At 39.5% G+C, this 16,687-nt stretch overlaps 1 protein-coding gene across 2 annotated transcripts in view; it reads right to left on the reverse strand.

Moving 5' to 3' along the window:
- Positions 1-13,387, reverse strand: part of LTN1 (listerin E3 ubiquitin protein ligase 1) — a gene marked incomplete at both ends in the record, with an annotated part of 63,485 nt that extends 50,098 nt beyond the window's left edge. For both annotated transcript variants that reach the window (XM_079705448.1, XM_079705447.1), the window contains 6 exons: positions 2,715-2,895; positions 3,615-3,667; positions 6,679-6,909; positions 7,427-7,525; positions 8,016-8,219; positions 13,346-13,387. In XM_079705448.1, the coding sequence (XP_079561574.1) occupies positions 2,715-2,895; positions 3,615-3,667; positions 6,679-6,909; positions 7,427-7,525; positions 8,016-8,219; positions 13,346-13,387 (810 nt within the window). The remainder of the gene's footprint in view (positions 1-2,714; positions 2,896-3,614; positions 3,668-6,678; positions 6,910-7,426; positions 7,526-8,015; positions 8,220-13,345) is intronic.
- Positions 13,388-16,687: the final 3,300 nt, after the last annotated feature.

The following is a 16,687-nucleotide window of genomic DNA, read 5'->3' on the forward strand; positions in this document are numbered from 1 at the left end:
CATAAATCAATAGGAAGAGAATGAACAGTTTAACTAGGTGATGTTAGGAAAAGTGGCTCACTGTACATGAAGAGAAATGTAACTAGATCTCCACTTAACACCACATAAAAAGGTGGGTTATTGATGGATTAAAAACTTCTTATGAAAGATAAAACTAAAGAGATTAAAAGATATAACTGTTAAGAAAGATGTAACTATTAAAAAAGGAGGGCTTCCCTGGTGGCGCAGTGGTTGAGAGTCCGCCTGCCGATGCAGGGGACACGGGTTCGTGCCCCGGTCTGGGAAGATCCCACATGCCGCGGAGCGGCTGGGCCCGTGAGCCATGGCCACTGAGCCTGTGCTCCGGAGCCTGTGCTCCGCAAGGGGAGAGGCCACAACAGTGAGAGGCCCGCCTAACCGCAAAAAAAAAAAAAAAAAAAAAAAAAAAAAGGATATAGCTGTTTAAAAAGATATAACTATTAAATATAACAATATTTTTATGGCTTAAAAGTGAGAAAGGCCTTCATAAGGCAAAATCAGTGGTTTTGATTACATCAAAATTAAGATTTCTTTATAAAAGAGGACACATGAAAGGTGACAGAATGGGAGATTATTTACAATGCCTAAAAATGACAAAAGGACTAATATTTAAAATATACAAGGAACTCCAGTAAAATAAGAAAAAGAGAACTCCAATAGAAAAAAAGGGGTGAAGGATATGAATAAGTAGTTTACAGAGGAAACATAAAAATCTAAAAAGCTTATGAAGAGATGTTAAAAGTCACTAGTTAGCAGAGTAATTAAAATTAAAGAAAGGTATCATTTGAACTCCTAATTAGACTACTGAAAAATAGGAAGTTGAATGATGCCCAGTCCTGGCTACAGTATAAGGATATATAGTAGTCATCATGTATTGATAGTTGAGCCTAGACTAATGCAGCCAATCAGGTAAGCAATCTGGCACTACTTCAGAAAATTAAGTACGCCTATACTCTTTGACTCAGCAATTCAGAAATTAAGAGAATTTCAGAAAAAGAAATTCTCACAGATCTGGGGATACATGAATGAAGATGCTCACTGCTGCCTTATTTGTGAGAGCAGGGAGTCAAAGGCAATCAGGGTGTCTATCACTGGGGGAATGAACAGGTAAAATGGAATGTATGCAAACTTCTGAGTACTACACATCAGTTAGAAGCCATGGGCCAGATATACATACAGGAATGTAATGGATTTAAATATCTTAGTACTTTTTAAAAAACTACTGGGACTTCCCTGGTGGTCCAGTGGGTAAGACTCCGTGCTCCCAATGGAGGGGGCCTGGGTTTGATCCTTGGTCGGGGAACTAGATCCTGCATGTATGCCACAACTAAGAGCTCTCATGCCACAACTAAAAGACCCTGCGAGCTTGGGACTTCCCTGGTGGTGCAGTGGTTAAGAATCTGCCTGCCAATGCAGGCGACACAGGTTCGAGCCCCCGCCCAGGAAGATCCCACATGCTGCAGAGCAACTAAGCCCGTGCGCCACAACTACTGAGCCTGCGCTCTAGAGCCTGCGAGCCACAACTACTGAAGCCCTCGCACCTACAGTGCAAGGAAGAGTGGTCCCCACTCGCCACAACTAGAGAAAGCCCACACGCAGCAAAGAAAACCCAACACGGCCAAAAATAATAATTAATTAATTAAAAAAAAAAGATCCCGCATGCTGCAACTAAGACCCGTCGCAGCCTAAATAAATAAATAAATAAATAAATATTTCTTTAAACAAGCAAACAAAAAGTACATGTATAAAATTTAAGGGGTTCCCTGGTGGCACAGTGGTTGAGAGTCCGCCTGCCGATGCAGGGGACACGGGTTCGTGCCCTGGTCCAGGAAGATCCCACATACCGCGGAGGGGCTGGGCCCGTGAGCCAGTGCGTCCAGAGCCTGTGCTCCACAACAGGAGAGGCCACAACAGTTAGAGGCCCACGTACCGCAAAAAAAAAAAAACTACTAAGTAAAAAGCAATAAATGGGATGAAATATAACAAAGTATCATTAGTATCATTTATGTAATTAAACACACATGCAAAAAGGCTGTGACATACCTAATAGAGAAAATTAGATAAACTTCATTCAGGCATGATGTCTAGTGCTGTGGTGTGGGAATTCAAAGTTAGTGAATCAACAATATACATTAAATAAGGTGTCTTTAAACAGACACACATAAAACAAGGTTATGTACTGACCAACTGTCAAAAATGTCGTGACAAGAGACTAACAGGAGCCTAAGCCTGCATTTCCCCTAAGAGCGATGCTTCAGTGTTCACTAATTCAGTGTTCGTGGACTTCACAGAATATAATCACAGTAAGTAATGAGAATCGACTGCGCAGACGAAAGCACATACAGTAATCACACTTAGAACGGGCAGCTGGTGGAGGTGGAAAACGGAGACAGACAGACAAAAGGGAAAAAATAAATACATTAAAAGGAAGAGACTTGCACACACCCAGCAGTTTTAAGGTGCCATGAACAGAGGAAGATGATGATTCAACTCTGAATCGGAGGTCCAAACAACTAAATAAAAAAATGAAAATACAGGAACATTCTAGTAAGAGAGGTAATTCAGTCTCACCACAAAAAATGTGTCTGCAGAACTTTAAACATAAACAATAAACATGAAGCCTAAATAAAAAATAATACGATCAGGGGAGAAAAAGGAATCAGAGGAATGTCTTAAAATAAAAAAGATTAAGATACCTGAGGTATACTGTGTTTTCCATACTTCCAAAACTTGTTCTGTGATAAAAGAGACTTAAATTTCTCCTCCAGAGAATCAAGCTCATTATCAGGTAGGAGGCAAAGCAACTTTTTCAATGCCAATAAGGAACAAGTTATAACCCGATAGAATTTAGCTTCTCTCTCTTCCTCTGGAATAGTTCTTGATGGAAAAAGAAAATAAATACATATAAGGATTGAGAATAAGACAAACTACATATTCAGCACTTCTATTTTAAATGTTTTATCACTGAATATCTACCAAAGTTGCTTCATCTCTATATTCATTCTCCCTGTGCCAAACCCCCACAAAATGCCAATATACATAGAATTTTAATCACATATTATTCGAATAATAAAAGGTGAAAGTAAATTAAGAGTTGTGGCTTGAAATAAGTGTGCACGTACACTGCTCTCAGTAGCAGTTAATTGGATGATTAGAGAATAAATAACACTGCATCTAAGAGTCCTTTCCCTTACAGACGCTTAATAGTTTGATTAGAACACAAGAGTAAAAAGTAAATGGAACATCTTACTATTCTTACAATAGAACTATTCATAGTTCTTCAACTATTTCATCCAGACCTTAAAATGGTTCCTGCTATGACTGTCAAAAGGCAAATGTGGAAAAAACCTAAAAAACATCTCTTTGTAAAAGAACCAAACACATGCGCTCCCAGATAATTCAAGTTAAATAGCGGGACAGCTTGCAGGTAAAAGCACTTAAAACAGCACCTGGCAAATAGCACTATATTAAGTATTTTCACCTCTACATTTATCATCCCTTTTTTAAAAAATGTCACATTGAAATTATCATCTTATTACCTATAAGTGAAACATAGTTTCACTTAACCTGAGTTACACAGAAACAATACAACTTACTGTGGGTCACTGAGTGTATCAGGTGTTTCTTTTATAAGATGATCCTGCAGCACCTATAGAGGGGGAAAAATGCCATAGCCTTGAGATTTTATTGAATTGTCAGTGGTGAAGAGACAGAACATAAACTTCATGTTAACTAAAAGTTTTTATCTCCTTTCTCACAAAAGTAGCAAAATTAAGTAGCAAAACTAAAAGGTTTGAATTTTACCAATTTTTTTCCCCCGTCAATCCCCAAGGTTGGCACCTGCTGGGGTAAAGAAAGATAAGGTACTTCTTCCAAACACCTCCAGTTTCCACTGAGAGGAATTTTCCCTTAAATACTCCTGGCCTCTTGCTTCTCCATTCCTCTTGCACACAGCAGTGAAGTGAATGGGCTGTCCGATTAGTAAGTTTGGGAGGGAATTAGGCTCTGCTTTCCTCGCCCCTCTTTTTTTTTTTTTTTTTTTTTTGCGGTACGCGGGCCTCTCACTGCTGTGGCCTCTCCCGCTGCGGAGCACAGGCTCCGGACACGCAGGCTCAGCAGCCATGGCTCACGGGCCCAGCCACTCTGTGGCATGTGGGATCTTCCCGGACCGGGGCACGAACCCATGTCCCCTGCATCGGCAGGCGGACTCTCAACCACTGCGCCACCAGGGAAGCCCTCCTTGCCCCTCTTTTTCGAGCACCTCCCTGCTCACAGAGAACACCATTGTGCTCTGCTCCATCATGGAGGAAGGTTCAACGTTCCATTTGAAATGCGGAGTAAGTCTGCTTACTTCTGGGGTACAGTACTAGCACGTCCACTGTTCCAGTATCAATTTTATCAGCAATAATAATAACCAACATTTACTGAGTTTTTCCATTTACCATGTATTGCTTTGAGCACATTCCATGCGTTAATGAAATCCTCAGAACAACTCGATGAAGTACAAGTTAGTTCCTACTTTAACAGATGAGGAAATGGAAGCACAGAAACTTGCCCATGGTCAAACACCCCAACTAATGGCAGAGTGGACTAGAGCCCAGTGGTATGACCCAGAGCCCATGTTCTCTTATAGACACTATGACATTTTGATCTCATTTGCCTAACTACTCTCTAATAAATTTGTTTTGAACTTAGGAAAGTTCAAACCCAATATCTGTATATCTGTGACACAGCCAACTAAAGGTAAAATAATGGAGGAAATAATCCACATATCCAATGATCAGTTACCCATCCATAATAAAACCAAGAACAAAAAACCAACCAAATAAACAAAACTATGAATAACCAAATTAATTATCTCAAAATCCATTTTCTGAAACTCTTAAGTATCCAAACTCATGATACTTCACTCATAACATTCATCACTTGATATTTTAAAGAAACCAATGGTATTTAATTTACAGTTGGGATAGAGAACTCCCTTTGAGAGTATGATTAAACCTACAAACCCTAGGGAATTCCCTGGCAGTCCAGTGGCTCGGACTCAGCGCTTTCAAGGCTGGGGCCCCAGTTCAATCCCTGGTCCAGGAACTAAGATCCTACAAGCTGCGCGGTGTGGCCAAAAAAACCCACACAACTACAAACCATCACCCTAGAAAAACAACTCTGGTACAACAGAAAAATAAAGAATGTAAGAACCAAGAACTTAAAGGGGGAACTAGAATGCGTGTGTGTGTGTGTGTGTGTGTGTGTGTGTGTGTGTGTGTGTGTGTAGAGAGAGATGTTGGGTGAAGAGATCAGATAGGTAAGAAGGGACCACATCATGCAGAGCCTTGTAGGCCAAGATAAGAAATCTGGACTTGTAAGTATAATGGGAAGCCACAGAAAGGTCGACTAACTGAAAGGAGGGAAGCAGGGAGAAAACAAGGGAGTCGAGGAGGGAAGGTGTTTAAGTAGGATTATACATATGGTGCTATGGAAATATAAGAGTACTAAATAAAGAAATAAATGCAAGCATTATCTTTTTTTAAAAAATTTTTACTTCTCCTCAATGGACTCACAGTCCATCTATTTTTATTTCTTGGTATAATACTAACAAATTGGTATCTAGTTTTTTCCAGTCTGTATATCAGGAATAGCAAATAAGGAGAGAAAAAATGAGGAAGGACAGTATTGTGTACAAACTAAAAGCCACAAAAGTTATGGCTGATATCGGTCTGGCAAAACTGCTGGCCAAGTGTTGGAGAAATGTGTATCTGTTAATGGGAGTACAAATTTGTATGGCCCTTTGAAGGGCAGTTTATCCATATCTATAAAAAATTTAAACCCTTTGACCCAACATATAGTTACTAGAAGTCTGGTAACTCCCACTCCTACAGGGTATAAAGAAATCTATTCAAGAATGTTCACTGAGGCACAGTGTTTGTTATAAAAAACTGGGTAAATAAATATTTAAAAAAATAATAAATAAATAAAACTATTCTTAAAAAAAAAACTGGGGAAGAATCCCAAATGTGTATTAAAATGAAAGAAGTTAAATAAACTGTTGTATATCTATATATACAAAGGAATACCAGGATGAAACAGTTCTGTATACACATATTGATTTGGAAATATGGGGAAAAAAAGTTTAGATTTTTTTTTTTTTGCGGTACGCGGGCCTCTCACTGTTGTGGCCTCTCCCGTTGCGGAGCACAGGCTCCGGACGCGCAGGCTCAGCGGCCATGGCTCACGGGCCTAGCCGCTCCGCGGCATGTGGGATCTTCCCAGACTGGGGCACGAACCCGTGTCCCCTGCATCGGCAGGTGGACTCTCAACCACTGCGCCACCAGGGAAGCCCCTAGATTTGATTTTTAGATGTATTCTTTTTTTAGATTATATATTACAAAGCACATATCTAAATTTTTTTAGATACAGTAAATTAAAACAAACAGGGAAAACTTAAATCATTTAGAAAGATCCAATCCAAAAAGTTAATTATGTTTAAGAAGCCAAAATGATCAACTTTGATAAACACCATTTAAAAAACGCAATCTTCCACTGAAAAATATTTCACTTCTCATACCCTCACAATACTAGGTAAAAGAGCTGCCTTTGTAATATGCCTTATATCCCTTAAATACTTTAAAAAATAGATACAGGATGGTTCCAAAGACTTACACTTGTAATTTCATCCTTACAAAATGCTATGGCTTCAGGTTGCTTGCTTGGAGGGAAAGCTGCTTCAAAGGCATCTTTTGCTGCAGATGCAGCTGGTGTGTAAGTATCACACTGAGCCATTAGCCAATAGCCCATTAAACTTTTTAAGTAAGGAGCCAAGTGTTTCTTAACTTTAAGGATAAGTTTTTCAAAAGCTTGCTGTGTGGCTTCTCGAACCCGGCGGTCATGATCCTATTGAAAATATAATATGGTTTAAAACAGCTCTAACCCATAAAAATAAATACTGACATTTCTGGGTATGTGATGAAGACCCATTAATAAGAATTCACCTATGCACAAAGCTAAACTAAGATCAATCATTATATTAAAAAACTGATTAATTTTTCCTTTTCCCAATGAGATAAAAATGACTGTATTCAAGACAGAGTCAGGGCTAAGCCTGGAATAAATAAGCAATTCATTCTCATTCTTCTGCAGCAAGTATACAAAGAAATTACGTTGTCAAAATTTACTATGACTTAAAAGTATCTAGGTAATTCTATAGTAAGGACCTAACAGACTCCTTTTTATAACCCAACATGATCCAATCTGCATAATAATATTGACATAACATTCCATAACCTCACCAAAAATGAATCATATAAATTTGACAGTCCCCACAACTTCAACCAAAAGCAAAAACAAAAAACACAAAAAACAAAACAAAAAAACCACAACAGAAATAAACTAGTCAAGTCTTAATACTTACTAGTGAAATTTTGCAGAAAATTCTTGGCCAATATGGAAGAACTCCTTTTACAGTTTCCGTGTCTCTCTCTGTACACATGGTTCCAAATTCCTGCATAGCCTAAAATAAATTATTAAAATCGTTAAGGATCAACAGCCATAATATTGGCTGTTGATTATATTTATGCTGTTCTAGAAGCTTAGTCTATTTTATGTAACGTGAGAATACACCATCCCTGTTTGTGCCATATGGGACTAATCTGAAGAGTTCCTTTATAGGTTACTATGGTAGAAACTTTTCAGTTGTTTTAAAAAATATATAAAACGTACAGAAACAAAAAAAACCCATTTAAAATTATAGAGTCAAAATTACATTACTTAATAGGAAAAACTGTAAAGCCAGAATTCCAAAGTGATTCTAAAAAGTGCAGAACAACAAACTAACTTATAACCCAGAAGATAAGTATAACCTAAAGTCTGTGTCAGAAAAAATTACAATTGTAAAAGTACTTATTAGTGATGATTCCTCATTCTTCTTTACATAAAATATGCCAATGACATTTTAACAAAAAGATTTTCTTGATCATTTTAATGAAAACAGTAAAACTTGCTTTTAGTTTTGTCGTGACATCTTTCTTTGAAAGTTTCCGCAGCACCATTCGGAAATCAGAATCCACAAGACTGTCTATTTCTTCAGCTCCTTGAATAGCAGGAACATAGCCTAGGTCACTGTGAAATGTTCCAAAACCAATAAATCCAGGCACTGTTCCCTGTTCCTTGGCAAGGAGTTCTGCAGCTCGGCCACTGTTTGAAGGCTGGTAAGAAAGTAGGGAGAAAAAAAGTCAGAGTCAAGGTAGAGTTCAAAATTTAACTTTGAGTTCTTTGGAGTAATTACTTGACAATTCCCACAATGAAGCAAACTTCTATTTGAGGACTTTTCCCCTCTAGCCTATGCATCTATTGCAATGTTCGCCAAAGATAAATATTTTTGTCACCAAGAACTTAACAATAATGATCCTAGGAACTATTTCCTAGTTTCCTAAACATCAGAACCATGTTTTTAAAGTTGCGATTACAAGCCATTAGAGGCTCATGATATCAACTTAATGGGCCATGGCAACATTTTAAAGAAACAGGACAAAATTTAAAAAATCAGAATGCATCACATATGGTAAGAATAAGTACTATTTTATGAAATTTTTTATTTCCAACTTTTGTATAAATAGTATGTATACACACATATGTATACTGTGTAGTGGTGAAAAATTAACCCATAAATGGATATCTCTTCATTCATCCACTCATTCAACAAATATTTATTAAGCAACTACCCTAGGACAAGTCTAATGATAGCAACTTCTAGACCAGGAGTTCCTTGTGGGCAGACACACTCATTTCCACATACGCGAAGCCTAACCAAATCTCTCTGGGCTAAAATGGTTACAAATTACATTAGTATGTACATAAAAATCAATACAATGACCAGGATATAAGATACACTCCTTTGCTTTGAAACACAGTCAGTGGCTTGATTGATACACACTATAGTAGCTTCCAGTACTAAAAATTTAAGGATTCTTTGTGACAAAGAAAGAAAATACTTGAACTGTTGAAAGAAATTAATGTATTCATTGTCATCTAATAGGAAAATGCCTCAGTTCAATGTCCAGGATGACATCACAACCCATCTAAACTCATCTATTTCTTATTACTCCGTAAGAATGTCTGAAAATCCAAATGTGTGATTCAGTTTGTTCATACCTAGCAAAACTGTGCTTGGGAAAGTCATTTATCAAGGAATAATAATCTGTACTACTTTCTAAACTGAAATGAGTGACCAGAAATGAAAATGATGGACTAGGTATTTTTTCAAAACAGTGGCACTTGGCCTAACTTCAAAAAAGGTTCTCTATTTTAAAACTTGATTAAAATGAACTAACATTATTCAGTTTACCTTCTCAATATTGATACATGAATAAAGAGCTACAAAGGAAGTTAGTGAATTATAATTCTGAAAACTATGATGACATTAAGAGATTGGAATCTTACCTATAATCTCATGTGTAAACAGTTTTATTATGAAACAGAATAATGAAATAGTATAAAAAGCTAAAAGCTAAAGGAGTCAAGGCTGAATTCTGAACTGACCTTTAGACCAGAGTTGACAGTGATACCTAGGTACAGAAAAGGTATCAGACGACCAGTTTCACAGAAACAAATTATTTTCAACTAATTGTATCTTTTTTTCAACGTCTACTTTGAACTTAAAATGTAGTTACTGTTTCTTGTTACTTTCTCAACTGTACGTTATATGCTCATACCCACAGTTCAAAAATTAAGAACCTCGATACTGGGCTTCCCTGGTGGCGCAGTGGTTGAGAGTCCGCCTGCCAATGCAGGGGACACGGGTTCGTGCCCCAGTCCGGGAAGATCCCACATGCTGCGGAGCGGCTAGGCCCGTGAGCCATGGCCGCTGAGCCTGTGCATCCGGAGCCTGTGCTCCACAATGGGAGAGGCCACAGCAGTGAGAGGCCCACATACTGCAAAAAAAAAAAAAAAAAAAAAAAAAAAAGAACCTCGATACTATTTCTGGCAGTTAATTTTCTTACACTACACCTACTTCATTCTTTTGTGCCTGGCTTCTAGAGGTATAATATTTGAGGTGGCAATCCTGAGTCTACAGTTTAAAGACCAAATTCAGGAAGCTTTCGGGACCTTTCACCATCTGGCCTCGACCTCTCCAGTCATCTTTCTAACACTTTTTTCTTCCCTTGTCCCACTTCCTCCTCCCTGTGCTCCCTTTTGTTCCCACTATTTATGTTCTAGTTCCAAACTCAATACAAAGTTCCCCGAATATGTCATGCCTTTTCACAATCTGGTCTTTTTATTCATTTTTTTTCAAACAGCAAACACGTTTCTTTTTTTTAAAATTTTTATTGGAGTATAGCTGATTTACAATGTTGTGTTAGTTTCAGGTGTACAGCAAAGTGAATCAATTATACATATACATATACATATACATATATCCACTTTTTTTTTTTGTTAAGATTCTTTTCCCATACAGGCCATTACAGAGTATTTGAGTAGAGTTCCTTGTGCTACACAGCATGTTCTTATTAGTTATCCACAATTTGGTCTTTGTGTAATCTTTTCTCTCCCTGACAAACTCCCACTTAATCCTGAAAACACATTCATGTTTTCAACATTTGCCTCTCCGGTCAATCACCATTCTCTTCTGTTCTCCCACTTTGCTTCTATTGATACCTGTATCATAATTCTTTAATATATTACAATTATTTTTTTACTTATCTGTCTATCATCAAACTAATAGTTCAAGAGCAGAAAATTTCTCTATCATCTTTGAATACATGGCATTCAGTATTCAAAGTCTTCTGTTGAATGAATGACTGCCACTCTGAAGTTCAAATCCCAACTCCACAACTTCCTGACTACATGAATTTAGGCAAGTTAATTCTCAAAGCGTCAGAATCATCATCTTTAAAATGAGACAACAGTCACTAAATCATTACTTAGGTGTAGTCAAGATTAAATATAAGTTTTCAAACCACCATAATAATAATTGATTCCAGCAAGAATTATCAAAGGATGCTAAAAACCATTAAGTGAAAGTCTATGAGAGAACAGGTTATTCTGAAGTTACTACTCCACATATTATTTGTTAATAGCCAATAAAAAGAGACACTTATACAATGGACATCACCTTAATCAAGTGATTAAACATATACCACCAATAATGGGATTATGTGTCTCATTAATAAACAGGCATTATGTGTCCCCGTGGTGTGAGAGGCACTGAGAAATACACATCATCTATGAAGCATTTCTGTCAAAAACTGTTTAACCTGAATGTAATTATAAGGAACAATTAGACAAATCTAAGTTAAGCAAATCAATTGCCTAGACTCTTCCAAATTGTCCATGTCATAAAAGAATCTTCCTCCAAAAAAAGGCACTAGGAAAACTGCCTAGATTTAAATGATAGCTAAATGGAGTGAGTGATCCTTTCATGGATCTTGGATGTTTTTAAAAATGCTATATCTAGGGACTTCCCTGGTGGCTCAGAGGTTAAGAATCCACCTGCAAATACAGGGGACATGGGTTCGGTCCCCGGTCCGGGAAGATTCCACATACCACAGAGCAACTAAGCCGTGCGCCACAACTACTGAGCCTGTGTTCTAGAACCCACAAGCCACAACTACTGAGCCCACGTGCCTCAACTCCTGAAGCCCGCGTGCCTAGAGCCCGTGCTCTGCAACGGAAGCCACTGCAATGAGAAGCCCGTGCACCGCAACGAAGTGTAGCCCCTGCTCACCGCAACTAGAGAAAGCAAGCCCTCACGCACCAAGAGCCAAAAATTAATTTAAAAAAATTTTTAAATGTTATATCTAAATAAAACTTACAGAGAACAATATTGAGATGACTATAGAAATCTGAATATGATAATGTATATTATTAGATAATAGTATTATACTGAAGTTGAATTTTCTGCATTTTATAATTGCTCACGGTTATGTAGAAGAATGGCGCTGTTTTTAGAATATACATGCTGAAGTATTTAGGAGTTAAGGGTCATGATTTCTGCAACTAATTCTCATACGGTTCAGCAAAATACATATATTTAGAAAGAGAAAGCAAAAGTGATCAAAGATTAACAATTGGTAATTCTAGGTAAAGAATTTATGAGTTGTTGCTCTAATATTCTTGCAACTTTTCCTAATATTTGGAATATTTCAGAAGTAAACATTGAGAAAATTTTTTTAAATTAAATGAGGATGCAAGTAAAGCATTTAGGAGAGTACTAACACAAGGTAAGTTACTATTATCACTGTTACTATTATTAACCTCCAAAACAGATTAAGTGACAGATCTAAGAAAATGTGGTACTGGAATCATGAGAATTGTTTCAGAAACAGGAAAAAAGCATCCTCATAAAATTAGACTGTGCCATAATAAACCTAGTACTATAAAAAAATATCATTATGGCATCCCCAATCCTGTAGGTTTAGTCCACTTTGGGGTTTAAACAAGTATTTAGTGAACTTCTACTATATGCTAGTCCTTGTTCTAGGCTCCAAGGATAACAGTAGCAGATAAAAACACCTGCCTTCAAGATGCTTATATCCTATACTAATATCCTAGTGAAGCAAGACAGTAAATGAAGCGGGACAGTCAACTAATATGTTAGAAGTCATAAATGCAACGGAATAAAATAAAGCAGGAAAGGAGAAAAGGGAGCGGGGTGGAGGGCTACAACTTAAAATAGGGTGATCACCGGAGACCTCACTGAGATATCTCAGGCAAAATTTGGAGGCACCTAACAAAAGAGCGTCGGGGAGCCTGCCAGGCAAGGTCAAGTTTCGGTGAAGAGATAAGCATGGCCAGATGGAGTGAGCGAGGCGGAGGGAGTTGAAGATGCGGTCGGAGGTGGAAAGGGGCCGCAGCAGACCATGCACCGTGTATGTATCGTCGTAACGGCTTTAGCCTTTACCCCGCGGGATGTGGGCAGCCACAGCAGGTTTATAAGCGAAGGAGCGACATGATCCGAGATACCCTGCACACCAGGCTCACCTTAACTACTTCCCACCCAATTCCCTTGCTCACCCCTACCACCCTGTCCAGGTAACCTTCCTCTTGAAGCTGACACGGAACCAATTCTTAATGAAAATGTTGGGCGGGGGGGATGTGCTCGGGTGAGGACAGCTCTGGCACGGAACATCTTTTCTCTTACGACTCCCCAATCTGCTCAGAGATAACCCACCCCGCCCGCGGGGACGCACACACAACAGAGAGGTCACACTCGACACGCAAACGCACGCCTCCCCACAGCCGCGCTCCATACATCCTCCGGCCCTGCGCCGGGCGGAGCCAGCCACACTGCGAGGCGAGGACTCCTAGGTTGGCTGGGCCACCCCGCACTCACCCTCAGGTTCCCCTTGGTCCTCTGCTTGTTCTTCCCGCCCATGGTCGCGGTCTCAGCGGCACTCTCAACCCGCAGCCCCCGAGTTGACACGGCCCGTCTACAACTTCCGGCCCCTTGCACCGGAAAAGGGCCCACAGGACCGCCTTCCCCTGGCCCTCCCCTTCCGTCACCCACCCCACCCACATGCCGCCCCACTTCCGCTCCCGCCTCCTGCCGCGTCCCTGGCTATCCGTGGCGGGATATGTCACGCTTGCAGCCTCGCCCATCTGAGTCAACGTGACTCCTGCCCAATAGGAAGCCAAGCATTGGACCAATAGCGTCAAATCCTGCTTCTTCCCTTTCCTGCAGCGAAGATTTGTTCACTGCTTAGTGGGTAGGAGATCGGCATGGGCTATAAGAGAGGTGTTTTCATACAAGGGTAGCAATAGAATGACACAGTAGTGGCTGAAGGAAGATGGGACAATGTTAGACCTTTTAAAATGCAATTATCGGGACTTTCCTGGTGGTCCAGTGGTAAAGAATCCGCCTTCCAGTGCACAGGGCGAGGGTTCCATCCCTGATCGGGGAACTAAGATTCCCACATGCCAGAGGGGCAGCCAAGCCCTCGTGCCACACTACTGAGCTCGCTGAGCTCAACGAGAGAGCCAGCATGCCACAAAGCACAGAGCCCACCTGCCCTGGAGCTGGCGAGCCACAACTAGAGAGAGAAAACCCGCAGGCCACAACTGGAGAGGACCCTGCGTGCTGCAACGAAAAGATCCCGCACGCCTCAAGGAAGATCCCGCGTGCCGTAACTAAAACCCAACGCAGGCCCCCCCCGCCAAAAAAAGCAATTATCAGTATCACCTGGGTGTTTCTTAGAAATGCAGACTGTCAGGCCCACTTTAGGACTATTAAATCAGATTTTGCATTTTTAACAATGTTCCCAGGTTTCGTTAAAATTTGCAAAGTAGTGCTCTAGGCAATATTCTCTAAATCCGCCCCCCCGCGTTTTTCCCCCCATATCAAAAGTGTTATGTGCAGCTTTTCGAAAAGAGGGTAGTCTCTCTTAAAATTTGAAATTTACAGGTTTTGTAGTTAGTGATTTTGCTCCTCAGAATCACAGCAAGAAACATAAGCACATGTTGCTGGTTATTATCTCTCATGCCCACACACTCACCCTATTATAATCGACTCCATGACACGGAGGCTCTGCAGACCATTTCTCCTTTAGTCAGCTGGCTTCCTGTTAGGTTACTTCAACGTGGGGGGGGGCGGGGGGGGCGGGGGCGGGGGACAATGGACTAGAAAGAGACGGAAAGAGAAGAGGAAGAAGCGGCTTTCTCCATACTGCTAGCATCATCTCAGCAGCAGCGCTTTGCCCTGGTAGCAGCAATTGGTTTAGGCAGCAGGTGTTTTCCGTCTCCATCTTTTTTTTTTGACCATCAGAGTCAACCTCATTGCACCCCTCAGGGGTACCAGCAGCAGCCAGACAGGCCCCCTCCTTTGAGCTCTTAAGACGGCCAGTGGTGCCCCCTTCTCAGAAGTCAGAGCCCCAGCATCACGGAGTACCTTCTTTGAGCTCCAGAGAGCAGCTACAGCCAGGCACCACCCTCTCTTCATAGGCTTGAACTGAGCCCCAGCTTTTCCAGGCCCTCCTCCAAACTTCTAAATTCGGATTACCCCAACCTCTTCTTTCCTTCCTTCCTTTACTAGCCCTAGTGATCGTAGCTGCTGTGCAGTAATCACCTGTTACCTCATGATTCTCTTTTTGCTTTTATACTCGTTTTTAACCAATCTCCCATGTTAAATTTTTTTCTCTTTATAAATAAGTAGTGAAGTTTGTTTTCCTGACTGGACCCTGATTAAAAAATACATACAGAGACATGCTGCAGGATGTTCACTAAAACACTATAATAGCAAGATAATTGAAAACAACCTAGTGTCTATCCATTGGGGGAATGGCTAAGTAAATTATATCTATTCTATGGACTATTAGGCAGCAGTTAAGAGAGGTTTATCTGTACGTACATGGGAAGAATTCTAAGACATTCTTAAATTAAAAGCAAATAGAGTAATATGTACAGCATAATACCATTTGTGTCTAAAATTTTTTTTAATTTATAAAACAATATTATATGGATACATATATATTATGTAAATACACAGAAAAAAAGGCTGCAAGGATCATACCAATCTGATAATTGAAGTTAATCCTTAGGAGAAAGAGGTGGCAAGAAAAGAGATTAGGGTTAAGAGTTATAGTCAAAGGCAATTAAACCTTCTCTGTAAGATTTTATTTTATACAAGGAGAATATATTCATGTATTAATTATGTAATTTTAAATAAAAATAAATATTTAATCAAGTTGTTTGTATAAACTACCTTACATGATCAGTTGCACAAATCATAGTGTCCTCTTAAGAGTTATACAGTATAGCTGGAAAACAGCTTACCATAAGAAATAGTACTAGATATCAGGCAATTCACTGATAATTTGGGTGTCACATATCAAAAATGCTACAGGAGGGGGAGAGTAACGTGCTGGAATAGTCAGAAAGGCTTGCTGGATGACAACTTCAGCCCAAAGCTTGGACAAAATTAGAAAGAGCAGAACCTAAGGAAGAACACTCTAAACAGGACTAGAGAGGGGCAGAGTCAGTGAACTAAGGAATTAGCATGGCCTTTGGAAAGGCCAGTCAAGAAACTGGACTGACTTCTGTGCAGGGACTTTTATCAGGGAAAAACAACTTGAGAGAAATGACCAGGGTGATTATCCATGCCCTTGTTTACTAAATTCTGCCTATTCTTACTTCAAAATATCTCATGATTTCATTTCTTTCTATTTCCTTGACACTGCCCACATTTCATAACAAGGATCCATATCGCTTGATGTAAACCCTCAAACTACTCCAAACCATGCAGGTCTCTGTTTGATTTTCCTAGAACACCATTTTATAATTGGTTTGGGCATTCGAAAACAGTCTCCATTACATAACAGTTCCCAGTGGTTGTCTCTTTTGAAGATGAGACCCTCTTAAACCAGAGTACTCTAAACAGTGCCTACCAAAGTGGTAATGTTATGTCAATTCTAATCAAAATATCCATAACTCTAATGTAAACCAAAGTCTTAATGAACTTTGGACACATGATTTAAAAGTTTATCTGGAAGAATAAAAGAATCAAAAGGATATTTTTGGTAAACAATGAAGAGAGAAATCTGTCCTATCAGATTGTAACATCAATTTTGATGTTATAAAATAATAAACAAGTTCTAAAATAAAAGACCTAATTAAAGATAATTATAAAATCCAAAATACATTAAAATTAGAACAATATATAGGTGCAGTACATAGAGGAAAA

The sequence above is a fragment of the Hyperoodon ampullatus genome (assembly GCF_949752795.1).
Source record: "Hyperoodon ampullatus genome assembly, chromosome: 5".
Taxonomy (NCBI): domain Eukaryota; kingdom Metazoa; phylum Chordata; class Mammalia; order Artiodactyla; family Ziphiidae; genus Hyperoodon; species Hyperoodon ampullatus.